Raw genomic sequence first — 27388 nt, forward strand, 5'->3', positions numbered from 1 at the left:
GGAGAGTGGAGTTAGTGGTGTAGTAAGGGGGGCAATCTGCCCTGGGCACTGTCTTGGTGGGGGTGCCAGCACCCATTCTCCTCTCTGCCTCCTGTTCCTTCCCCGCTCTACCCTCTACCTCACATGCATGAGCACCCCTTCCCTTCCCACCTAGGAAGTGACAGAAGAAGAGCCGATGCTGGCACGAGCAGCAGGTTGGGGTTGTTGCTCATGCCGTGAGCATTAAAGAGGTATGGGGAAGGAGCAGTTGAGGGGGGGGCACCTCACATCCTCACTACGCCAATGAGTGGGGTAGCTGAATGGGGGGATAAAGTGGTGAAGCAATAGGGCTGTGAAAAGGGTGGAAGACAAAAGGGAGGGTAAGATGATGAATTCAAAGAGTAAGTGATGTGGGGGTGAGGAGAGAGATTGGGAAAAGTCAGTTGCAAGAAGAAGTGTACAGGAGCCATTGAGGGAAAGGGGGAAGGAGTGAGTAACTAGTGTCGCTTTAGTCGGCTTAGATGTAGTGAGACTTGTGAGGCAATGGTGGCCCAGGAATGGGCTGTGTGGTCAAATTGCCTGGGAATTAGTATCATAGAATGAGGGTGAGAAGAAGCTAGTAGAAGCAGACCTACCAGGGGTATTTGCACACGAGAAGCATGGTTAAGTGTGTGCAAAGGAATGAGTAAAATTAAAATCTGCTCGTGCCTTTTCTCCAAGCAGATAAGCAGTCTGCAATCAGTCCTTTTAAACAGCTGGAAGGTGAGGAGTGGGTTTGTCTCACCTGGCTTTAGTGAAGAGTTCCTGTGGAGACAGAATGAGTGCACAGGCATGTAAGAGAGAGAACATGACTATATATACAATTAATAGTAAAGCAGAGGAGGTATGTGCAATCAGTATAGTAGAGAAGTCATATACAATTTACAGAGCTACAGAAGGCAAGCACAAATCCCTCTCCCTTTCCCCCACCCACTTCACCACTGCCAAGAAAGGAGTCAGTGAGCTGGGGGCAATTTTTATACTTTTTCATGTTTGTGTCTTGTGCAGCAGCACCAATGGCACAACCCTCACTATGGTGTTGATTCCATAGTCATACTGGAAACACATCTTTCTGTGGTCTGAAAGTACATGTATTACTAGGCAAAGTAGCATGTATTTCTGGCCCACATTCCTAGTAATTGACCCCCAGATGAGTTTCACTGACAATAAAAACCTTGCAATAAATCTACTTCACATAGATGATTCTACCTTCTCCCACTGCATATAGCCTCACCTAGGTTCAAAATATCACCTACTACCCAATTGCAGTAAAAGATAGCCCTTGGCTCCCACAGATGCTGTCTCTGAAAATGTAAAGCTTACTTGAGGTAAGAGGAGTGGGGGAGGATCTGGGAGTGGGCCCGTGTGGATGGGCACCCATTCAAGTTAAGTGGGGATGAGTGTTTTACTTACAGGGAGGCTTTAAAGGGTGGCTTTTTGCTGAGGGCTTATGGCAGTGATTCTCAATCAGTGTTGGGAAACATCAGTGTATCACAAAGAGCTGAGAGATGTGTCGCCAAAAATTTGGTATTAGGAAAGCAAGAATTTGCAATCTTATGGCCATATTTGCCTACTGGCTGGAGAGCATAGAGAACCAGAGAGTCTCATAAAATCTTCATAACCAATCCTTATTTTTGCTTCCCCAGTATCTCCAATGAGTATTGCCATCGTCAGCCCCAGCTGGTTGCATATCTGCTCCTATCACCTGAGCAACTTCCATGATCACTATTGTCACCAGCCTGGACAAAAAAATGCTATATTTTTCACCCTTGTGTGAGCGCAATTACTGCTGCCTATGGCTGTATTTTCAATCAACTCTAGACAATTCAGTTGATACAGTGAGCATCCTATGAACAAAGATGTTGCATATTATTGTTATGATTTATTTGAGCTGGTATGACTGATTAAAATGGTAATGTGACTGTATATTTTTATTCCAAAGGCAGGAGGACATGATTCTGTATTTGACTCAATATACAAAAGACCAACAGGCCCAGTGATGTGGGGTTCTCCTCCTGTGGCATTGTCAGACAGCCAGATTTAGAGTGAATTTGAGTCCAAAGTAGATGGGCCTGAAATTTTATCTCTGCCCCCCCTCCCCCACACCCTCCCAAAATAAAATCAGAAATACCTGAGCTGGTAGGAATCCCCAAGTCCTGTCAGCCAAAGACCTTTTCCCAAGCAGGGCAGTTGATACTATAGCTCTCAAGCTTCCGCCACCAGTCCCTGCAGTGCTTCAATGTCCTAGCCCCAGGCCCTGACCATAATGTCAGTCATGAGATGCAGGCTATGTCTTGGATATCTCAAGAGGAGTACTTTTATGATTTTGATTCAGACCTTTTCTTATTTTTAATTGACATAGACTTTTTGTCTCTAGCACTTATGACTCTTGGCAGAATAGGCTGACCTTAAAGTATCTTAAATAAAAGCCATCATTACAAAATAAGTTCTCTGCACCAATAAGTCTTGTTCCAGCTGCAACAAATATTAACACAGTGACACTTTCAAAGTTTCTCTAGCTCTGTTAAAATTGGATTTTGCCTGTTTCAAAATGTCAAGTTGTTTTAAAATGAAGTCACAAGGAATATGTGTCTTTGCTACATCATATATAAAATTAAATAAAAGCGACTGTATAATTAAGGCTGCAAATTACCATCCTATGGTTTTTAGTACACTGGCAAGAAATCCTCTTTGACATTTTCAGTGGACTCACATTTTCTCATTGATGCCCTGAAACGTCCTTTTACTTTCAAGTTCAGTGCGTTCATCTTAACCAAACCTGAATTTACCTGACATACATCTAAGCATTTAGAAAGTTGAGAGCTTAAGGAGCAAATATTTGAAAAGTGGAGGAACATCATGAGAAGAAAATACCTTTTTGGAGGTGATTTTAGAAGACTCCTCCTTGACAGGGATGGAACCGGGCTGCTGGCACTGGGGGGAGGGGGAGGGGAGCCAACAGTCCAGGAGCAGATGGTTCGGTGTGGAGTATTCTTGAAAGATACTGTTTGAATCAGAACATTTAAGGAGTCCCAATAGAGAGGTTTAAAAAATGGTGAAAAAAAGCCAAGAGTGCTTAAGAGGGAAGCAGAGTAAAGATGTGAAGTTATCCCTGTCATCTTCTCAGCAACCTGTAGATACAAAAAAAAACAACACAATTTGAAGTGGCTGTATACAAATGCTAGAAGTCTAAAAAATAAATTAGGAGAGTTAGAGTATATAGCACTGAATGGAGGTAGATATAATAGGCATTCAGAGAACTGGTAGAAGGAGAATAATCAATGGGACACTGTTACCTGAGTATAAATTATATTGCAATGATAGAGTAGATCAAATTGGAGAGGTGGTTGTGCTATATGTTAAAGAGGGAATTGAATCAAACAAAGATTCTGCATGACATAAATAGTAGTGCTGAATCCATATGGATAGAAATTCCATGTGTGACGAAAACAAATATAAAGATAGGGTTATACTACCATCCCCCAAGACAAAATGAGCATATGAAATGTTTTCAGAGATTAGGAAAGCTGGCAGATTGGGCAACAGTATAATAATGGGTGAATTCAACTACTGTATATACTCGAATATAAGTTGAGACCCCCTTTTTCACCTCCTGTAGTCCAGAAAGATCAGGATGTGGAAGTATACTTCCGTGAGATCCAAGGAAGCTGAAAACTCCTCAGGCACCACTGCCGCCACAACAGAATGCAGTGTTTCCATCCAGAAATGCGGAACCTCCAAGAAGGCGTTCACTGCCTTCAGTTCCAGAATTGGTCTGCAATCTTCGGAGTCTTTCTTTGACACGATGAAATATAACGAGTAGTGCTGCCCGATTCAGGAAAAAAAATTTTGATTCGATTCGATTCAGCCTACTGAATTGGTTTTTCGATTCGATTCAATTTTCCTGCCCAATTGGGTGTTTTTTTCAAACATCCTGGTTGGTTTATTTTATAGCCTCTTCACCCCCTTTGCCTTCTCCTAACCACACTGGTGCTGTGGTGTAAACAAAATAAACAAACAAAAAAGACTTTTCCTCTCTCTCTTAAATCCTAGCCCACATTTGCGGTCTAACACCAGCTCTGGCAGGATACACGTTTCAAATCTGACATATTGTAATTACAAAATGGAAAAGAAAATTAGTTTTTCTATCTTTTGTTGTCTGGTCATTATTCAAATCTTGTTGGTCCCAGGCTCTGGTTGTCTTCTGATAACTTGCTTGCCAGGGTCTAATTCTTTCTTCTTTCTCTGTTCGAACCATCTATCTGCCATTTCTGTCCTCCCCTTCCGTTTCCCTTTCCTCCTCCAGAGGTCTGGCATCTTTCCTTTTTTTCATCTCAATCCACAGATCCACCTTTTCTTAACTACTCTTTCATCCAGCATCTCTCCCTCCTTCCCCACCACCCCAGGGTCCACCATCTCTCCCTTTCTTTTCCCAACTACCCTCCTATCCAGTATCTCTATCCCCCACCACACCATCCCTTGTGTCCAACTTCTCTCCCTTTCTGTTCCTTCCCTCCCTAAATCCCATTGTCCATCATCTCTCTCCCTCTCCTCTATTTTTAGACCCATTATTTCTTCCCCCCAAAGTCTGGCATATGCACATCTCTTTGAACCCCCCTTCCCTCTCTCCGTGTACTTCTACACCAGGGCCCCCCTCCCCTGAAGGTCTGTACCCCCCCCTGAAAGCCTGCAGACCTGCACCTCCCCCCTGAAGGCCTATCCCCCCATCCCTGAAGTCATGTCCCCCCCCTTGAAGGCCTGCCTGTCCTCCCTGAAGGCCTATGCCACCATCACTGGCCTGTCCCCTCTTTGAAGGCCTGTTCCCCCCTTAAATGTCTGCACCGTGCACCCCCCCCTTAAATGCCTGCACCCCCAAGGCCTGTCCCACCCCCTGAAGGCCTGCCTGTCCCCCCTGAAGGCCTATGCTACCATCCCTGGCCTGTTCCCCCCCTTAAAGGCCTGTTCCCCCCTCAAAGGCCTGTTCCCCCCTTGAAGGCCTGCACCCCCCAAGGCCTGTCCCACCCCCTGAAGGACTGCCCCCCAAAGGACTGCCCCCCAAAGGCCTGCCTGTCCCCCCTGTAGGCCTATGCCACCATCCCTGGCCTGTCCCCTCTTTGAAGGCCTGTCCCCCCCTTAAAGGTCTGTTCCCTGTTAAAGGCCTGTTCATCCCTTGAAGGCCTGCATCACCCCAAGGCCTGTCCCACCCCCTGAAGGACTGCCCCCACCAAAGGACTGCCCCCCTAAAAGACTGCGCACCCCCCACCCCCCCTGGGAAGGCCTCTGTGTTCCCCCTGGCCTCCCCTTACAGCTTCAGCCTGCAGCCGAAGATCGCGTTTACAGCGCCTTTGCTCTGCAGTGCTTTGAGCTGTTTCCTCTGCTGCAGTCCTGCCCCTCCTCTGACATCAGAGGCAGGATCACAGAGGAGGAAACAGCTCAAAGCACTGCAGTGCAAAGACACTGTAACTGCGATCTTCGGGGAGGCCAGGGGAAACACGGAGGCCTTCCCGGGGGGGTGCACAGTCTTTTGTGGGAGGAAGTCGTTCGGGGAGGCCAGGAGGGAAGCTGGACGCAGCACTTCCCGACTGACCCTCCCTCCTCACCCTCTAAAACAGGTGCGGCAGCAGCCAGCCAGCAAGAGCAGTGCTGCCGCTCCTGCTTTAGGGAGCGAGGGGAGAGGGTCCTAATTGGGAAGCCGATTTTTTTTTAATTTAAATCAATTCGAATCGATTCACCCGAAGTGAATCAGTGAACCGATTTGAATCGTGAATCGGGCAGCACTAATATCGAGTATCTCCAAGAGCCCAAGTCTCCGCTTGGAATGGGCTCTATGGCCACCAGATCCAGCAACCTGCACACCTTGGCTGACCAGAGAAGACAGGAAGAAGTCCAGCAGAAGTTGGAAAAACTGCAGTCGAAGACCCTCCCTGAGCACCTCGAGGACCCACTGGTCCAAAGTTATCTTCTGCCATTCCGGAAGTAAGGCTGAAAGTCATCACCTGATTGCAGGGGGGGGGGCCCACCAGAGATCTGGCATCATAATTTTCTCTTTGGAGGGACAGGAGGACAGGAAAACTGTTGGCGCGCTGCACCTCCAAAGCAAGGTCTGGAGCGAGCTCTGTAATGCTGTCCTGTCACCGGGGGCCTGGAGTACTGTGAAGTGCGCTGGTAGGGATGAAAATTTGGCTGTCCCGTACCTCTGGTCAGATGAGGCTTAGAGCCAGGGAGCACCTTAGGCTTACAGTCCTGAACACTGGCCTTAAGGCCATCTAGATCCTGGCCAAACAAGAGCGAACCTTTAAAAGATAACCTGCTCAGTGTAGCCTTAGAGGAAGAATTACCCGACCACTGGCGAATCCATAGCATTCACTGTGCGGACACAGAATAAGCTCCCAGCTTGGCAAAAACTTTCAAGATGTCTGCCAAATAATTCACCCTGGAAACCAGGAAGTCGAGGTCACGAAGGACAAACTCCTTGGGATCCTGGCAGAGCTTGGTGTGACATGCCTGGGCCACAAAGGAAGTGGCTGCCGCAGCTCGCACTTCTGCTACAATGGAATCAAAAAGACGCTTGCAATCAATATCCACTCTTCTGACCTGAACATCCTTCAGGACAACCCCTCCGTCCGAGGGGTCACTCTTAGTGACCTGAGCCATAGCCGAATCCACCTTCGGCAGGACTAAGTGCTTGGTGAACTCTGACGCCATGGGATATAACTTTGCCATGGTCATAGCACACTGCAAGGGACTCTCCGGAGACTCCCAGACTTCCAAGAGCATATCTGCCAAATCCGTATTGTCAGGAAATGCAATGGATATTGTGGGCTTAGAGCTCATGACTGACCATTCTGCCTGAACCGTTTGGTCTGAATCAAGTTTCAGTGCCTGCAGTGACTCTGAAATATGGTTGGGTAGGCGGCTAGATTTGAAGAGCCTGCGCATTGCCTGATCATCCCCTGGGTCCCAGAATCCACAGTTCCGGATATCCCCGAGATCCGCTAAGTTTGCCACGTCTGCGGAGGCTGCCGAGGAAACATTCAACAGCAAAGGCACAGGTGGGCACCTGCTGCCAGCTTTATGGTGCCCAGCAAAGGAACAAATTGACATGCTGGACTCCAAAGGCGGAACAGACTGCTGCATTGGAGTCTGAGTGGGAGAGACAGGCATAGCCCTTTTTCTCATAAAAGCCTAATACATCATATCCACAAATTCTGGAGGAAAGTATTCACTGGCGGCAAGAGCTGCTCAGCAGGACACAGATTTGGAATGCTTAGAAGATTTATGAGACTTTTCTCTGGAACTGCGCTTGCATTTAGTGGAAGCACCCTCTGCGTCCAATTTAGGCGTCCCAGATGCAGCAATTGCATCTCCGGTGGAATCTGAGGAAGTTAGGGTCTCTCCAGAGGAGTGTAGTATGGGATCCAGGCACGGTTCACATGGCTCACGGGCTGCGGCGCACATGATACATGGCTGCGAATCCGCCAGCCATCCACCACATTTATGGCATGAATCCATGCCATCCTGGCCCGAGGAGGCCATATGTGAAGTTTGAAGCAAAAACGAAGCTTCTAAGTCCACAAAATACACTTCTGAAAACTTTAATGAAAATCCAAGATGGCCGCCGCAGGTGCCAATTTTGCCTTAAAACAGCCCAGAAAAAACACAGAGAACTGGGAAAAATGGCAACTTTAGGATTTTACAGGTGGGGGGACTAGGACATGCAGGGAAACCTCCTAAATCCCCAATTTCAGCACCCCCCCAAAATTGCCAAACTCAGAGGCACACAGACACCTCAGAGACATGTGCTGCAATGCATTTCAATGGCAGTCAGCTATACACAGACAAGCACATGAGATAAGTACCTCAAGACCTGAGCAAACTGGATTTTCAGGTCTTCTGACCGCCTCACCTTCCCTGTCACCTGAGATCATGACCACCAGGACTTCTCAGGGGATTTAGGGAAGATACACGTTCTGGTTCCGATCCCGATGTACTTCCATGGAACTGCAGCAGCCTTCGATCTGCACCTTAGCAGATGAACCTGGGGAGAGATGGCTCCTGATCTGGAGACCCACTCTGATATGCAAGCTATCTGAGGGGCTTACTGCAGGTTCTGCTAACAGGGCACCCCCAGAAGCAGACAATTTTAAAGTAAAAGTCTGTGATCTCCTAACGAAGGATCACTCTCCCAGAGTAAATCCACAGCACTTGGGCAATACCCGCAGCACAAAACAAAATAAAAGACTAGAAATTGAGAAAAAAAAATTCACAAGCAGAAGAAACTATAAGTCAGCAGCTAGGCTGCAGAAACAAACAGAGCTGGAATGGGAGTGTTCAGAGAGGTGACCTAGGAGAAGGGGACGGATTTATTTGTAAGTTCTGCAGCCAAGGCTAGAATAGATGCAAGACCCTATGGTGAAGCTTCCAGAGCTTATTGTCCAAGAATATGTAATATTGGAGGTAAGAGAGAGGCATCTTAGAAGGGCAAGCTGGCTTATACAAAATGATTGCAGACGTGCATGTTACCACAAGCTTGACTTCATTAAAAAAAGAAGTATCCAGGATGTCAGCATTACATTGCATTGCTAACATTCAACATTTTCTGTTGGCCTAACCAATGTCAGCAAGGGCCTATGGGAATCTGTGGGACCATTGGATGATCAAGGAGCAAAAGAGACGCTCAGGGAGGATAAAGTCATAGCGGAAAGACTGAATTAATTCTTTGCTTCGGTCTTTAAGGAAGAAGATGTAAGAGATCTACCTGAACCAGAAATGATTTTCAAGGGTGATGATGTGGAGGAACTGAAAGAAATCTCGGTGAATCTGGAAGATGTACTAAGCGAAATTGACAACTTATAAAGTGATAAATCGCCAGAACTGGATGGTATACATCCCAGGGTATTAAAAGAACTCAAAAATGAAATTGCAGATCTGTAGTACTTGAAGATTGGAGAGTGGCCAATGCTACGCCGATTTTTAAAAAGGGCTCTGGGGAGATCTGGGAAATTACAGATCGGTAACCCTCACTTTGGTGCCGGGCAAAATGGTAGAAACAATTATAAAAAAATTAAATTGTGGAACACATAGACAAACATGATTTAATGAGACAGAGTCACCATGGGTTCAGCCGAGGGAGATCTTGCCTCACAAATTTGCTTAACTTCTTTGAAGGTGTGAATAAACATGTGGATAAAGGTGAGCCTGTTGATATAGTGTATCTAGATTTTCAGAAAGTTTTTGATAAAGTTCCTCACGAGAGGCTCCTGAGAAAATTAGTGTCATGGGATAGCTGGCAAAGTTCAGTTGTGGATTAGGAATTGGTTATCAGATAGAAAACAGAGGGTAGGGTTAAATGGTAATTTTTCTCAATGGAGGAGAGTAAACAGTGAAGTGCCATAGGAGTCTGTACTAGGACCGATGTTATTTAACGTATTTATAAATGATCTGGAAATTGGAACAACGAGTGAGGTGATTAAATTTGCAGATGACACTAAACTGTTCAAAGTTAAAACACATGTAGATTGTGAAAAATAGCAGGCGGACCTTAGGAAATTGGAAGACTGGGCGTCCAAATGGCAGATGAAATTTAATGTGGACAAATGCAAAGGGATGCACATTGGGAAGAATAACCTGAATCATAGTTACTGGATGTTAGGATCCACCTCAGGGATTAGCGCCCAAGAAAAGGATCTGGGTGCTATTGTAGACAATACGATGAAATCTTCTGCCCAATATGCGACAGCGGCCAAAAAAGCAAATAGGATGCTAGGAACTATTAAAAAAGGGATGGTTAACAAGACTAAGAATGTTATAATGCCCCTGTATCGCTCCATGGTGTGACCTCATCTGGAGTATTGCGTTCAATTCTGGTCTCCTTATCTCAAGAAAGATACAGTGCACTAGAAAAGGTTCAAAGAAGAGCGACCAAGATGGTAAAGGGGATGGAACTCCTCTCGTATGAGGAAAGACTAAAATGGGTAGGGCTCTTCAGCTTGGAAAAGAGACGGCTGAGGGGCGATATGATTGAAGTCTACAAAATCCTGAGTGGAGTTGAACGGGTACAAGTGGATTGAGTTTTCACTCCGTCAAAAATTACAAAGACTAGGGGACACTCGATGAAGTTACAGGGAGGAAATTGTTTTTCACTCAGAGAATAGTTAAGCTCTGGAACACATTGCCAGAGGATGTGGTAAGAGTGGATAGCGTAGCTGGTTTTAAGAAAAGTTTGGACAAGTTCCTGGAGGAAAAGTCCATAGTCTGTTATTGAGAAAGACATGGGGAAAGCCACTGCATGCCTTGCATCCGTGGCATGGAATATTGCTACACCTTGGGTTTTGGCCAGGCACCTGGATTGGCCACCGTGAGAACGGGCTACTGGGCTTGACCAGTAAGGCTTGACCAGTAAGGCCATTGGTCTGACCCAGTAAGGCTATTCTTATGTTCTTATCATGGGGATGTCAGTGTAGACAAGCTTTAGAATGCCCTAAATTACCTCTAAATTATCAGTGCTTATGAGTAACAAAAGACCTTTGGCACAGTCCTTAGGTACAACAGATATGCTAAGATGTGCTATGGTCCAATGCTTAAGGTAGAGAATGGTCCAGCTACATGTTCTGGCCCAGATAGTTAGTGTCCATCAAGATCCATTGTCATAGATAGATACTGGAAATTAACAGAAACTCAGTCTATGAGGGACAGGCCTCTCCCCTGGTTTTGCTCTTTTCACCCTTCATATACCCCTATTCATGAAGTCACAGAAAAAGCATTCAGATAAAACCTCTTGCCTGCTTTTTCCAGGCCTTCCTTCTTCTTTCTCTCTTCAGCTTCTAAAAACACACCAAAATCCCTCTCTCTTCTTTCTCTTTCTTGTTCTGGATTCTGGTTTATTTCCCTCTCTCAGCCTCTCACCTCTTCAGCGACACACATTCAGGCAGGTAAACTGTCCTTTCCCTCTTTTACACACACAGAAGTAGTCTCTAAATCTACTCTGTACTTGTAAAAACCTATTTCTATCTCTATAATAGAATATTTTTATTTACTTTAGTACTAAGCATATGTATATGGTAACTCTATAATATTAAGCCTATTTCTGTACAATATACAAAATTAATGACAATGACCACTCTTCGCTGTCATTGTAATTAATTTCACTTCTTGCTGAACCTCCTTTGAGGGCACTGAATTTAGGACCTCTGACGGATTGTAGGGCAGTAACCTTACATTTTAGGGCAGGGTTGTCAAAATCCCTCCTCGAGGGCCGCAATCCAGTCGTGTTTTCAGGATTTCCCCAATAAATATGCATGAGATCTATTTGCTTGCACTTCTTTCACCGTATGCTAATAGATCTCATGCATATTCATTGGGGAAATCCTGAAAACCCGACTGGATTGTGGGCCTCGAGGAGGGACTTTGACACCCCTGTTTTAGGGGCTCATCTGCTGTAGCCCACTGCAAATCCTTATACCCTCTACCCCATTTCGATTCAAAAATTAAAAACCTAAGAAACAACTGTCGACATATGACACTAATGGTCATCAAATAGCTAACATACAAGGAAATGAAATACCAGAAGACATGATCTGGAATTCCTTTCAAGATTTAGAATGGAATAATTATATCAAACTATATAATAAATACTCTAAATCATACTGCGCTCTGGACTCATGTCCCCCGGAAATTATGAAAGCGGCTCCATTAGAATTTAAACTATCTTTGCTGAATTACTTAGCCCATAACCTAAAAAATGGAAAGTTTCTCACTAATAATGGTCACATAATAATAACCCCAATTCCAAAAATAGTAAAGAATCATCAGCACTGGTAACCAACTATAGACCAGTAGCATCAATTCCATTTATTGTAAAAATCATGGAAGGATTGGTACATACCCAACTGATGGGTACATACCCAATTGATAAATTCTCTTTCTTACATGAAACTCAATCTGGTTTTAGACCTTTGTTCAGTACTGAGACAGTAATTGCGGCTATCTTAGATAATCTGCGTCTCTTGTTCAGTAAGGGCCTTAATGCCCTGATCATGCAATTTGATATGAGCTCTGCCTTTGACTTAGTTGACCATGGGAAAATGCTACAATGCCTAGATGCAATTGGTATTAGGGAAGAGGTGTTGGACTGATTTCAAGGCTTCCTTATGTCCCATACCTATCAAGTACATTTCAATTACGATGTCTCCGATACCTGGAACAATTCATCTGGCGTACCGCAAGGGTCACCACTATCCCCATTGCTTTTCAATGTCTACATGTACTCACTAGGTGCGCAATTGACCCAGCTGGGGATAAAATTATTTAGTTACACAGATGACTTTATGATCATCATTCCATTTACTAACTCTCTCTCGGAAGTTACTCCCAAGGCATCAGAAGCACTAAATTTGATGGAGCAATGGATGACTGAATTCAAACTGAAACTTAATTCAGAAAAAACAAAATTTTTTGTAGCTTCGCCACACCCGCTTGACACCAAAACACCACTATGCATCAGTAAACAGTTATCCTATTCATTCTACTATGAAGGTATTGGGTGTAACACTAGACCAGTGCTTAACCATGAAGGACCAGGTAGACTCCTTAATCAGAAAGGGTTTTTTTCACTCTCTGGAAACTTCGATCCATTTGAGCATATTTTGATATGTCAGCATTTAGAATCCTGGTACAATCCCTCGTACTGAGTCAACTTGATTACTGTAACATCGCCTATTTAGCAATTTCCTAAAAGAATATGCGACGATACAATTAATGCAAAATGCAGCGGTCAAACTGATTTTCGGGCTGAAGAAGTTTGATCATGTGACACCTTTCTACCGACAACTGCATTGACTACCGATGGAGGCACGCATAAAGTTTAAGTTCGCCTGTTTCTGCTTTAAAGTACTATACAGTCTATCCCCTAAATACATAACTGACCTTATCTCCTTCTCAGCCAACAGACATAAGAGAAGTTTACATTTGCACTTCGTTTCCCCCCAAGTTAGAGGATGTAAACTCAAAAGACACCATCAACACCTTTTCTCACATCAGGCAGCATTATGGGGTAAAGATCTAGAGCAATTGCTTACACCTACTACTTATGGGGAATTCAGGAAATGCCTAAAAACATCTGTTCCTGAAGTATCTAGGCAGCTGACTCTTTCTCCTCAATAACTGATCCCTTGAGCTGTTAATCACTAGCTTCCATCCTGTTAAGTTCAATTAATTTGTACCATCTTTTAATCTTTGTAAACCGCATAGAACTTCACAGTCCTGCAGTATATAAACTGTTATTATTATTATTATATTACCCCATGTCCATTTCTACTTCTCTCAACACTCTCACCCCTCCTGCAACAATTTTCCTTCCTTCCCTCCCCAACCCCATTCTCAATTAACATGCTCTCTCCCCATACACCATTTTTCCCTGCCTTCCACCCCATGACCATTTCTCATCACTCTCACCCCTCCTGTATCAATTTTCCTTCCTTCTCTCTCTCCCTCCCCGCAGCCCCACTCACAACTAACATGCTCCATCTTGCTTCAACGGGTTAGTGGCAGTGATTCCTACACGCTGCCTGCCGCTAACCCAGAAACCTCTCCTCTCCCATATGGGCAGAAACAGGAAGTTCTAACAGAGGGCAGGACATGGCAGAAGAAAAGCTTCTGGGTTAGTGGCAGGCAGCATGTAGGAATTGCTGCAGCTAACCTGTTGAAGCAACAGGGTAGTGCAGGAGAAGCAGGTGATGACAGTGGCTCTTTCAGGTGTTGTAGAGGAAGGAGGATAGGAGACCAATGCAATGCTTTCCCCCCCCCCCTCATCAGCAGTTCACGTACCCCTGGGGTACGTGTACCACATGTTGAGAACTTCTGCCCTAGAGCATGTATGATTTTCTTGTGCCAATCTGGCTCAGTTTTGGAACAATATCTGGTGCAGAATTTCTGCTATTCTCCAAATTCAGACTCCTTTAGCATACAAAGCATATAGGGCCTGATTCTATAAATGGCGCCTAGCGGTGCCTAATGGTTAAGCTCCATTCAGTGTGGCTGTTAATCACATTCAGTAGCACCTAATGCTACTTAGGGCTCCTTTTACAAAGCTACGCTAGGGCCTTAACGCACGGTATAGCGCATGCTAAATTGCTGCATGCGCTAACCACTACCGCCTCCTTTGGAGCAGGCGGTAGATTTCCAGCTAGCATATGCTATAGCGCGCGCTAATCCGGTGCATGCATTAAAACCGCTAGCGCGGCTTTGTAAAAGGAGCCCTTAGGCGCTAGTATGTTTGTTTTTAAAATTTGATATACCATCAAATCTTAAGATAGTTCTCATTGGTTTATATTAATAAAATTTCAAAAAAATATAAAAGGAACACCATAAAAAATAGGATAGCACACAGAGAACATAACATAGAACATCATATACAAATAGTAATCACACTATGCATTTAAGAGGTGCCTGAGGAATTCTCAATAAATATGATCCACTGGCAGAAAATCTGCTCCAAATGCCAACTGAAAAAAATAGGTTTTTAACAGTGTCTTAAAAGCCTTGATATTTATTTCAGACCTGATATGCCTTGGAAGATAATTCCAAAGGTTGGGCGCTAAATAAAAGAGGTATCATAATGTTGTATTATACCAGGGTTTTCCTGGCCTAATTTACCAGTGCCTAACATGGATGCCTAACAGTGCTGAAGTCATACCAAGCCTATTCTCTGCCCCTAGCCACACACGCGTTTTGGATAGGCCCCAAGCAAATTTCTGCATGGAACTTTCATTGTTTTGAATTGGTTTTTAATAGATTCTTAATGGCATTTTCAATTATCATGCTATTTAAGCCAATTAGAAAAATTAACTTCACAGAAATCGACTAGGCGCCAATCTAGAAACCTCTTATAGAATCAGGACCATAATTCTTAGATCTGACTGTACCCCTGAATTAGGACATGATTCTCATAAAAATTCTAATTGCAGTAGATCTCTCCACTATAATACAGACTTGGAAAAATAATAATGCAGTATGTTTTCACTTTTGGTGGTCTTCCATTTGTAATTTACTTAAATATGAAAAAGTTTTAGCAGAGCATCAAGGTACTATATCCAAATTGATTAAAATATGGGAACTTCAGGTTCATTTTTTGACAACTTGCATAATGACCATAACTAGATGTTTATTTCTCAGGGTATTTGCACATGTAAGTTCTTTTCTTCTTTTTACCTCATGCTACAGCATTATGTTGTGTTTTATTTATATAGTCATTTTGATGTACTTGAAAATACAATAAACAAATTGAGCTAATAAAAGAAAGATGTGCAGGTTAAGTGGAGAAACATTAGGAGACTTGACCATCCAAGAATGCCGTGCAAAAATCAATTAAAAAAAAAACCTCCAAAAAACAAAATTTGTCTAAACAACCATTCTCAATTCCAACAGAAGGAAACACTATGTATAACATAGGAGCTATGTACTATACTAAAAGCAGAAAGAATAAAATATCCAAGATCTTGAACATGATGGAATATCTGGTTAGCCTGTGAAGGTCCAAAGTTGATGAATAAGTTGATATGGAATATGTAAAGAAAGCAGTATTGAAAGATTTCAGTATAATGTACCAGATGGGTTAATACCAAGACTTTATATATAATCCGTGCAACTCTTTCAAAAAAGGAGTGACTGAATCCTGAGTCTTGATGTCATAAAGTAACCTAATGGCTGTATTTTCAATCAACTCTAGACAATTCAGTTGATACAGTGAGCATCCTATGAACAAAGATGTTGCATATTATTGTTATGATTTATTTGAGCTGGTATGACTGATTAAAATGGTAATGTGACTGTATATTTTTATTCCAAAGGCAGGAGGACATGATTCTGTATTTGACTCAATATACAAAAGACCAACAGGCTATGATCAGAAAATTCACCGAGATGACAGAGAACATGCAAAACATCAAGGTCTTGACATTCATGGCCAGGTACAGGATAAATGCTGTTAACTTTTGCTGTGATGATTTGACTTTTACTTATTCAGATGATATTACAGTGATGAAAAAACTTTACGAGTTGATTGTGGGGGAAGAGACAGGAGGGAAGACAGGACAGAGATGGTAGAGGAAAAAGGACAGAGAGATGTCATGAGGGGAAGAGGGACAGGAGATGCTGGGTTACAAGAATGGAGGGAGGGGGATATAATGGAAATTGTGGAATTATGTGGGAGAGACTGAGGGGTGTGTGGCAAGGATATGAATGAGAGGATTGTGAATACAGTGGTAGACAGGGCCAGCGTCAGGGGAGGACAAACAGGGCAGCTGCCCTGGGACCCACAATCCTGATATTTTTGTCGCCTTCTGCTGGACCGCTTCAAATCTTCTTATGTCCTTAGTCAGATATGGCCTCCAGAACTGAACACAATAATTCCAATTGGGGCCTCACTAACACCACCCTTTTTCTGCTGGTGATTCCTCTCTATGCAGCCCAGCATCCTTCTGGTTATGCTCATTGCTTTCTCACAGTGTCTGAGGATCACAAGGCTGCAAAACAGTATCACCCCAAGATCCCTCTCCCAGTCCATCCATATCAACTTCTCATCCCCTAGCACATTCAGCTCCTTTGGATTTTTACTCCCCAAGTGCATCACTATGCACTTCTTTGTTTTAAATTTTAACTGCCGAACATGAGACCATTCTTCTAACATTTGCAGATCTCTTCTCATGTTTTCCACTCTATTACAAATCTTTGTGTCACCTGCAAAAAAACACTTTTCCTTCTAACCCTTCAGAAATATCATTCACAAATATATTCAACAGAATAAGTCCAGAATGAGTGGCTGAGGCACGCCACTACTCACCTTTCTTTTCTCCAAGCAAATACCATTTACCACCTCTCAGTCATCTGTCAGTCAACCAATTTCTAAACCAGAACACCAATTTGGCTCCTAATTTCTGCCCACTAAGTTTATTGATGAGCCTCATATGAGGAATCGTGTCAAAGGCCTTGCTGAAATGCAGGTAGACTATATCTAGGGCATGTCCTATCCAATTCTCTGGTTACCTTGTCAAAGAAATCAATCAGATTCTTTGACACAATTTCCCTTTGGTGAAATCATGTTGTCTTGGATCTTGTAACTCATTCAATTCCAGGTGGTTCACTTTTCTTTCCTTCAGCAAAGTTCCAGTATTTTTCCAGCCACCTAAATGAGGCTTACCAGCCTAAAGTCTCTGACTTCCTCTCTGTTACCACTTTTGTGAAGAGTGACCACATTCACTCTTTTCCAATTTCATGGAACCTGTCCTGTCTCCAAGGATTTATTAAATCTGTGAGAGGTATCGCAAGAACTTCTCTGAGCTCCGTCTCAATACAGGTGGTTCTCAAAGATTTAAAGTAGCAGTACACTTTTAGACTGCCCATGCCGGGTTGCGTGGATGATGTCATCCAGATGTGAGAATATATGCCTGCTGTTCTTGAAGAACACCTGCTTTAGATGAGTAACTTTGCTGAATATGGGCGGAGGGTGGGTAATGTTTACACATATGTGTGTAGAAGATGATAAAATATGCTAAACTACATGTGTACTTGGACAAACCAAACACAGACTTATATATCTGCTTGAGATGCAATTTTTATCATTTCACTAGTATTTTGTATAAAGGCATATAGGTGCCCTTTTAAACTACATATCCCATTATAAAATTACCCTCTTATTATATACACACAATAGGGAAATTAATTTGGACACTGAGTTATGTTTTCAAAGTATCAAAATAAATCGCAGTGTTCAATTACTAATGAATTATTCATTATGTGAAACATTCAGATCCGCAACCATGATGGTTAAAATACAAACCAAACCGGTATTACCATTGGGACCATCACGATGTTTCACTGCTCCAACTGCCTATAAACATAATAATTGACTACTGTGTGTCATGATAGAAAATAAAATAAATTAAATAATAAAGATGAAGTTTATCTGTGTAAAACGTGAACTTTTCACTCAGTGTAGGCGGTCAGCTGGCACCGGATTGTTCAGGCGATATCGGATATGCTGCTCTTAACTCTCAAAGCCTGTGAGCTGTAACCCCTTGACCCAGGTTTCGTTCCCTTCTTCAGGAGGGGTACTAAATTAAAAACACGAACATGTGTCAGCGTGTAATTCAAAATATACAGTTGCATTTTAAACCTAACTGGACTGATTACAAGTTCATTATACTTCATTAAGTACTTTGCTTACCGCGTTACAGCAAACTCAGGCAGGTTTACTCAGAGAGAGGCAAGAGAGGGGCGCATGCGTTCTTGAAAACCCAATCTCATTTATAAAGGGATCCCAACTGGGTGAGTCAAAAATATGACTCAACAGGAATTTAATACTATTGAAGCTGAAACCAATCTAGTTTGGCATTTAAGCCTTTCGGTATTAGTGTATTCGGTATTAGTGTTCTTTATACACTAGCAAACGAGATTTGTCACCAGAATAATTTATTACTTGGGTGAGTACCGTGTACTGTAATTCATTGGTTTTGTGACCGAAATCCCGCCAGTGCTCCACTATGGGTGTTTGCACTCGCTGCCTGCAAATTTTGCTGAGATGTTCAGCAATGCGAACTTTGATTTTCCTGGCAGTATGGCCTATATAATGCTTGTTACAGGGGTATATGATGCAATATACAACTGCTGCTAACTTGCAATTAGTGCTTGTTTTTAACCTAAATTGGCGGCCATTAGGTATGTCAATGACCTGTCTGTCTAACTCATGACTATAATATACAGTACAGTGTCCACAAGCTTGATGTGCTTGTTTTGTGTTGTATTGCATCTTTTGATCCCTATATCGGATTAACTCATCCATGTTTTGACTGCGGGAAAAAGCAATTTTAGGACTTTCTTGAAAACACCTAGGTACTTGTACTACAGGCCAGCATTTTTTAATAATTTGTTTAATGCGGTCACTGTTGACACTATAAGGCAAAACACAAGTGGAAAAATCAGCTTGGTTTAGAATTTAGAAGCCATTCTCGGTGGCACCATTTGGCTCTTTTCTACGCTTTTTTTGATCACTCGTTGAGGATACCCCCTTTGTGAAAACTTTTTAGTCATTTCCCGTGCTTGTATGTGGAAATCACCTTCATTAGAGCAAAGTTTTCTAAGATGAAGAAATTGCTCTACAGGTATGTTATTTCTCAAAGCTAGCCATGATCCTGGTATGAGTAGCTGCATGGGTTTCTCATAAGGCTACAAGATATCCTGAAAGAAAAATGATTTGATAAATAAGGGATATGATATGAGACTGACTTACTGTTCTACAAAATTCATACAGTAATTATTTAATATTTTAGAGCCCCATTATTATTATTATTTAACAAATTCTGCTGTTTCTAGGAAATTGCAAGACCAGTGGCAGTTCTATCTTCTTCCATATATGGGAGGTACTTGGAACGAAGAGTGGACCCCATAAATAGAAACTTTGTCAGGATGGGCATCATAGCCTTGGATTTCTACAGAAAAAATGGAATCAGCAAATCCTTGGAAGATGGCTATGGAGCTGTAGTTCCTTCGTAAATCTTACCATCACTAAAACTGTGAGGAGGAGGAGGAGGTAGAAAAATTCCATTGCAACAATTAGAAAGAGTAAATGTCTTTTCACAGTCTTCTTTTTCACCTTAACTTCTTCAGAATGATTTGTACCAGTGGTGTCTGCTCAATCCTTCAGATTGGCTGTGGTTATTGCAGAGGCAATGTTCACAGTGGTGGCATAATCAGAATTTAATTATGGGGGAAAGTAGTAATGGATAGCATTTGGAACACCAGACACTGAGCAACCAATTTCCTCTGCCTCACCTTTGTTTTCTTTTCCTCTTTCCTCCCTTGCTACACCCACACCAGCAGCACCAAAATTCAAAATATCCCCAAACACTGCTAGCTGTAAAAAATCAGTTTTGCAATGCAGCAAATAAGAATAATAACTTTATTCTTCTATACCACCACAGTCGAAAGACTTCTAGGCGGTTCACATCGAAGAAGGCTGAACAATCAGCGAATTACAGCAAATAACATAGTAACATAGTAGATTTCGGCAGATAAAGACCCGAATGGTCCATCCAGTCGGCCCAACCTGATTCAGTTAAATTTTTTTTTTCTTTGTCTTAGCTATTTCTGGGCAAATGGGCTGATGGTGGCTGCATTTTGAGCTGCTGCCTCCAGAGCTGCCAGCATGTTGAATATTGGGGGGATAGCAATGCCCAGTATTGAGCTTGTAAAACCAGCATCTGAAATTTCTCTCATGAGAACCAGCTGTACGCCCAGTGCCGGCATCAGTGGGTCAAAGTACTGCCACTGTACTAAGAAATGACTTGGGTAGGGTCCAAATTTTAAGTGGCAGGGCTTAGGGTTTCCTATCAGCTACACAAGGGATGTACCTAGCTGCAGGGGTGTGTGTGTGTGTGTGGGGGGGGGGGGGGGGGTTGGGGGCTTAAGCAAATGTTGATGTGCCCAGGCTGACCTTTGTTCACCTGTGGCTACACTTCTAGTTCACAGTCTCCTTGAGAGAGCAATAAATCATAATCATTGCTCAAGGATGACATATGGTGGCTGGGAGCCCCATTATTACAACGTTCATGATGAAATCCTGATAACCAAACCCCAGCTCAGAACAGTCACTGCAATCCATGACCAACCTAGATATGTCATAGGAAAAAAAGAAAAGGAAGGAGTGAGAAGATATAAAATGGGGGGAGGGAGATAATTCCCAAATATATATATAGTAGCAGGGATGTCTAACTGGACCCTTAAGAACCAGTCTAGGTCCCCGCGCAACCGAGCAGTTCTAAGTGTGACTTTATTTCCTATAGGATTTTTAGTGCCTCCCAGGTGGTCCTCAAAGTCCACTACTGGACTTCCTTAAGGATTAAGTAAATCAAAACACAACAGCCATCCAGAAAAAAACCCAGAGGTTTCTTTTTCTTTCTCAGGCTGCACCACAGTCAATACTTTAAGCATGTCAGGATTGCAGTTCAAACTACAATGCTCAATTTTGTAATCCTGTGAACCGGATTGCTCCCCAACTTTTCCTCTGTGAGGTTTATCTCCAATAGGAGTTCAAAATCAGCCCAAAATAAACATTCCTCATAAACATAGGGCTCCTTTTACTAAGCTGCATTAGCGGTTTTAACATGCGCGCTAAACCCGCACTATGTGGCTAGAACTAACGCCAGCTCAATGCTGGCGTTAAGGTTTAGCGCGGGCAGCAATTTAGCACGTGCTTTTCCGTACGTTAAAGCCCTAACACAGCTTAGTAAAAGGAACCCATAGTCTTTAGCAGTCCAATTTTACATGGAACCTGGGAAGCTTCCATCCTGCCCCCTCAGTATCTCCCATACACAGAACAGGGAAGAAAAAACGAATCCAAAATTTTCCCTTTTTTTTTTTCCAAAAGAAAAACTGTTCACTTTGCCATGTGCTAGACTCTTGCAGAGCTGTGTGGCACCGGGTCCATGTACCTGGTTTGGACTGGGTGAGCTGTTCCAATTATTAATAGCCCACCCAAACTGTACGGCTTTACGTCCCACATACAGTCCAGCCACTTCCCTGCCATTCCCCAGGCTAGGGACAATGGGCTAGATTCACGAACCTCCCTGATCGGGCCCGATCTGGCCAGGTCCGATGAATTCTAGAAGCCCCAATATGAAGATGGGGGTGATCGGAGGAATGCTCCCATCTGCCTGCCTGGATCGCTCGATAGCGCAGACCCGGCAGAGATTTTTTATTTTATTTTAAACTTTTGGAGCCCGTGGTTTTAACCTGCTTAGGGCCCGCAGGTTAAAACCACAGGCCTGCACTGCGGGGAAGGGTGGGAGAATCGTGACAGGCAGGTGTTTGGGCAGGCAGCTCCAGGGATGCAGGTGATCGGGGCAGGCAGGCGATCCAGGGCAGCAGAAGAATTTGGGGCAGCAGGAAGAGTTCGGGGCAGCAGGAGAGTTCGAGGCTGACAGGGTAGAGAGCAGGGCAGTCGGAAAGGGCTTGAGCGACTGGTCCTCAGCAGTTGCTTATTTGTGATTGGCCAGCCCAGTTGGTGTTGCAGGGTTTTGGTTTGTGAATCGCGTCCCTGCCTACTTTGCATGCTGTTGCATGCGGATGGCCTGATTGGCACAAGGGAGAAGCCTGAAGCACTTCAGCCAATCACGGCCTTAGGCCCCTCCCTATGCATCAGATGGTGTATCAAAGTGTGGCCTAAGGCCGTCATTGCTGTGCAGAAGGCTGGAGGAGCAGGAGGGACCAAGCACCCCTCCTGTTCCCAACGATTTTCAAGGTACAAGGAGGGGGTAGGCCAGGCCCAGTCAACCGGCCGGCCTAGCTTAAGCTACAGAGAAGGAAGGTGGGCCTGGCCGGGCCCAGCCAGGACGGGTTTGAGATGGCAGGAGGGAGTTGGCATCCCTCCTGCCTTTTGTTATTCAGTGGGGCATCGGCACGGGGAGGGGGCATTTTATAGGGGTTTGGGGAGGGAGGAGGCACCTTGGGGAGGGGCTTTTTTATTTCATTTTTTTTACCGAGCAGTTATTTTGCATGTGTAATACATGCAAACTATCTGCCCGATTTAAAAATAAAAAAGCTGGCAGAAGCCCTGACAGCTGTGACAGGAGGCTGCTTCTCCTGTCACTACTGTCAGGATTTGTGCATGCTCCAGGATCATTCTCTAGCGATCCATGCCATGGGTGGGGGCATGTCAACGATTGTCCCCATTTGCATGCAGGCCTTTTGTGAATTTGTCGGCCTGCATGCAATTGGAAAAGGATTGGAGACAGAATCGGGGGGGGGGGGGGGGGGTTGTTAAGGAATCTAGCCCTATGTTCTCAAACAGCTCCTCCCCAACTCTCCAAGCTCTGCTTGAGTAAAAGGGCTCTGAAGGTTCACACCCCTCCCCCTTGATTAGCTCAGGTTTTTCTCAATGAGCTCTTCAATTCTCAGCCAGGGCTCTTTCCTACCATTTCTTAAAGGGCCAGTCTTAAACGGTACAACACAAGTCTGTTTTCTTTCCTGTGCTGCACTGCTGTAGCTCTGCACTTGGACATAGGGGTAGGAATAGGGCACTCTGGATCATGCATGTCAAATTCCACCTAAACACTATTCTATAAATAAATGCATATCTTACAAAACACGTATTTTATATGTAGGTGTACACATAGGCAGAGTCGGGGCAGAGCTTAGGCAGGACTTGCACTTAGTCACATAGCTTAAAGAATTCTGTAAATTGGCTGGTAGGAAATACACGTTCACTGTTACACTGGTATTCTATAAAAGAAATTGGGCACATATGAGTATGTTTGTTTATAGAACAGGAGCCTACCAGGCACTCACTTATAGAACTATCCTGCTTAACATCTTTTCAATAGAAGGCATTACGGGGGTAATTCTAGAAGGTGCTGTGCAAAAACACATGCACATGAATGATCAGTTTATGTATGTCCCAATATTCAGTGGCATGTCACGGTAAATGCGTTGCTAGATAGGGAATTGCATTTGCTGCTCTATCTGGTGTGTGGTAAATGTTTGCCATGTGTGGTAAATTCAGGGCAGATGTCTGGCATGCCGGCCTCAACATTTACTGCACAAGCTTTGCAATTACTTTACTACAAATTAATTTTTGTTTCTAATGCATGGTAAGAAAAAACTTACTGTGCTTTAGTAAACAGGCTCCTTAAGTCTCAGTTTTTCTAAGGCATGTGAGAGTTAAGCAGTTCTATCAAAACGGCTTGCAGTCTTATATCACTGTGCTTTCTATACTGTACTATTTTTTTCTGGAGTCTTTGCTATCAGACTAGTGTTAAATGTTTTGTTTCTTTTCACAGGTGTGTTCCTGTCATTTACCTAGCACAAGTACTCATTGTTTTCCACTCAGAAATGGCCTTTTTTTTATTCCTTGCTTACCCAGTTTCACTTTTTTTGATACTATAAAACCAATTGTGTGCATTACCATCATGATCCCTTTATTTTTCTTTAAGGCTGTTAATTATTTGTGATATCCTACTTTCTCACAATGATATGTTTGTTTTGGCTCTTTTTTCCCCCCCACTTTATGTGAGTTGTTAATTTCCAGACCAATAATCTTGAACATTCTTAAGTATGAAATAAAATATGCAAGATTCAATTGATAGAGATTTTTTTTTGTATCTTTTTTCCCTATTTTTCTAAGAAAAAGAAAACCTGAATACGAGGTAACAAGATATTAAAAAAAAGATTACAATGTTCTAATATTGCTTCTCCTGATAATTTTTATAAAAGACACTTCCATAGGTGCTAATAATTCATCTATTAAATCTAACAATGAATTTATTAAATCTGTGCTGTGTTTTAATTATATATTTATTTTTTAGTTCAGTGATTTTATTGAAATTTTTCAATAATTAACAAATAACATACAGTAGTGGGACTATGACTAAGCATCATAGCTTAACAATATATGACATTCATAGGTGTAAAAAATATATTATATATCATATAATATACCCCCCTCCCTTTTACAAAAGCATGCTAGGCTTTATTAGCATTGGCCATGGCCGTGATCAGCTCATGCGGCTGTGGCAGGCAGAGGACCCCTGACACCCATCCCTGAGATTGGCAGGAGGGATGCCCACTCCCTCCTTCTTGATACCTTCCAACACCCCCTCTGAGATCAGCAGGAGGGATGCCAAATTCCTCCTGCCTGACACCTCCCAACACCCTGAAGAGCTGCTGCCTAGCTCCTCACTGACTGACTCTAAGAACCACATAGAAGTGCTATGTATTACCAAAGTCAAGACAATATTATATTTGAGCAGAGTATAAAAGTATAACAGCAAAAGCATGTTAACAAAATATATTGTCTCAATGGGAATACATTGGAGAGATCATACAGGTAGATGCCCAGGCAAAAATATATCTAACTGTATGGAGCAATAGTTCATCAATTTTTATAATCTTTACTCGTGATTACATCTTCCACTTTTGTGCCAATCAAGGCTCATATTGTCATATTGCAAATATGCTACTATCTGTCCTGTCCTATCATCTCCTGGTTCTCAAAGCTGTTATCCATAAATGGCCAGTTTCCTGTTGTTCTTACTTCCTTTATTTGGCAGGTTGTTGGCAGGATGGCCAGTTGATTTTCTTTGTTATTCTGTCAGGTTCAGTCCCAGATTGATGTTCAAGACATTCCTAAGACCTGACACCCATTTTTGTATGCAGGCTTGTTATTCTGTACTCATCTGTACCAAGAACTGCACCTGCAGCTTTCACATATTCTTGATCACATGATTTTTCCAATTTCCGCAAACTTATGCTACCAAATGATTCTAATTGGCTAAATTACCTATCTGCAGCTCCCTATGCTGTTCGGAATAGGACCTTGAAATTATATAAATTGACCACTTCCCCTTTTCAATTGTTCACGAGACAGCTGCCCTATGAGCCTTGGTTTCAAGCTCCAGGAAATAAGTCTCTTTTGGTCATTTTACAAGATTATGTTGTTTCCTTTCAGACTGCAATTCAACAACTGCAGGACACTCGCAAGGGCCCCACCAATACCGCTCCTACCTCTTGGACATACAAGTTTATTGAAGGACAAATTGTTTATAGGAGAAATTTCCATAAAAAGACTTGGAAGCAGCAACCATTTTCAGGACCTTACATCATTGAAGCAGTGTTTCCATTTGCTGTCAAACTTCAAGGACACACAGTTCTAGTTCATACTAGGGACCTTAAACCTGCACCAAGCACTTTACAGGAAATGCAGACACATGATTAATCCACAGTAGTACTGGTGTATTTCAGTGATTTTGTTTGCTATTTTAATTACTATATTTTGCATCATTAAGAGACTGTGTTGTAAAGATACTAATTTAGTACCTGTTTTATTATAGGTCTATCGTTGCATAGCTTTGTTCATTTTAGTTTTATTTTTAGGATTATCTTGTTACAGTCCAACTGGATCCATGTCCCTCTGGCAATGGTGGTTCATTTTGTCCTTTCTATTTCCTTTTTGTTATTCTGGCCCACTTCCTGGCTGCGCCCCATGTCTTACACAGGTTCAACAGGGCTCAGTGATAACCATTACCCTTTGGTACCATTCTGAATATCCCTGCTCTCATACAAAAGGTGTTTGTGTTTATAAGACAACCCAGCTCTCACTATGTAAGGAGGGTGATTCCATCATATGCTTTGATCCAGTTAGTCCCAACCCTCACTGGGAGTTATGTCTGGAATATTATCACGATCGCTCTTCAGTAGCACACGTATATAAATCAGTAATCATTTCTGATACCACTCAACCTGTGTCCTTTGTTTTTGATGTTTGTAGGTTTCTCATTAAAAGAGATATGGTCAGTCCAATGTGATAGCTTATCATGGGAACATACCTATTCAAAAGATCATAAATATATGTGTGCAAGGTATACCCACTCTTCTTACAAAGGGGAATGTTTTGGGGGTTCTCTGATAACCACCACTTGGCTGGAGGGCCCACAGGGCTCACTGCCTCTCCCTTTTCATTCAATGCCTACCCCCTATTTGTGTGAACGTGACCAATGCACGCTAGTGAATCTTACCATTCATACCCCTGGTCAGTTCTTTACTCCCAAGGACTCAGGGAGTCCCAAGGACTCAGGGATTAGGTTTGGAACCTGGAGTTCCTATTCATATTCATTTAGTACCTATTCCTCAGAAGTCTGCAATCCAGTCTCTAGTGTTTCATAAGTTCTTTAAGGATATCTCCACTACCATTGAACAAGCTCTGTCACACGTAATCTCTTTATTAGTCTTGTTGAAATAATAGCAAACACCCTCAGTGTATCTAACTGTTATGTTTGTGGAGGTACCAACATGGGTGAACGGTAGCTATGGGAAAGCAAGGAGCTTTATCTAGGAGCTGATATGCCCATTGTTTTAAATTTTACCAACCTTGTTAAGGAAATAGCTGCCCCTTAGGCTTTAAAAACTGCTATAATCCCTAAGTATTGTATTTATCATCCTGCCCTTGAATCCTCCAAACCAGTTGGACTTTCTGCTTGCCAAACCACTTATGATGTAATACAGTTCCATCCCAATGAGATGCTTGGCCACCAAATAGCCCCTCGTTTAACCATACAATTCATTTTTTACTTTTACATCCACGTTATGATTCTCTTCTGACATCTGGTCCAATGACACGCCGATGGTATGCTCCTGATGGTTTCTATTGGCTATGCGGCCCGTCGGCATGGAGAGCCCTTATAAGTTCATGGTCTAGATCTTGTACCTTAGAAATTATCTGCCCTAGTTTCTTCCTGATACACATGGGTGAACACCTAGGTATCTCAGTATTTGGTAAAATAAAAAGTTTCAAACATGATCTACAAATTGGTAACTGGAAAGATAA

At 43.0% G+C, this 27388-nt stretch overlaps 1 protein-coding gene across 4 annotated transcripts in view; it reads left to right on the top strand.

Moving 5' to 3' along the window:
• Positions 1 to 25672, top strand: part of C2H5orf49 (chromosome 2 C5orf49 homolog) — a 79844-nt gene extending 54172 nt beyond the window's left edge. Inside the window, exons 2-4 of one of the 4 annotated variants that reach the window (XR_004537986.1) lie at positions 15864 to 15983; positions 19384 to 19632; positions 23847 to 24108. Coding sequence is in view for 3 of the 4 variants with exons in the window: in XM_033929730.1 (XP_033785621.1) it covers positions 15864 to 15983; positions 19384 to 19563 (300 nt within the window). In the remaining variant the exon portion in view is untranslated. Of the gene's footprint in view, positions 1 to 15863; positions 15984 to 19383; positions 19961 to 23846; positions 24109 to 25513 lie in introns of those variants that run through there. The other 3 variants (XM_033929730.1, XM_033929729.1, XM_033929728.1) reach the window with 3 other exon arrangements.
• Positions 25673 to 27388: the final 1716 nt, after the last annotated feature.

Source organism: Geotrypetes seraphini, chromosome 2 (genome assembly GCF_902459505.1).
Source record: "Geotrypetes seraphini chromosome 2, aGeoSer1.1, whole genome shotgun sequence".
In the NCBI taxonomy this organism is placed as follows: domain Eukaryota; kingdom Metazoa; phylum Chordata; class Amphibia; order Gymnophiona; family Dermophiidae; genus Geotrypetes; species Geotrypetes seraphini.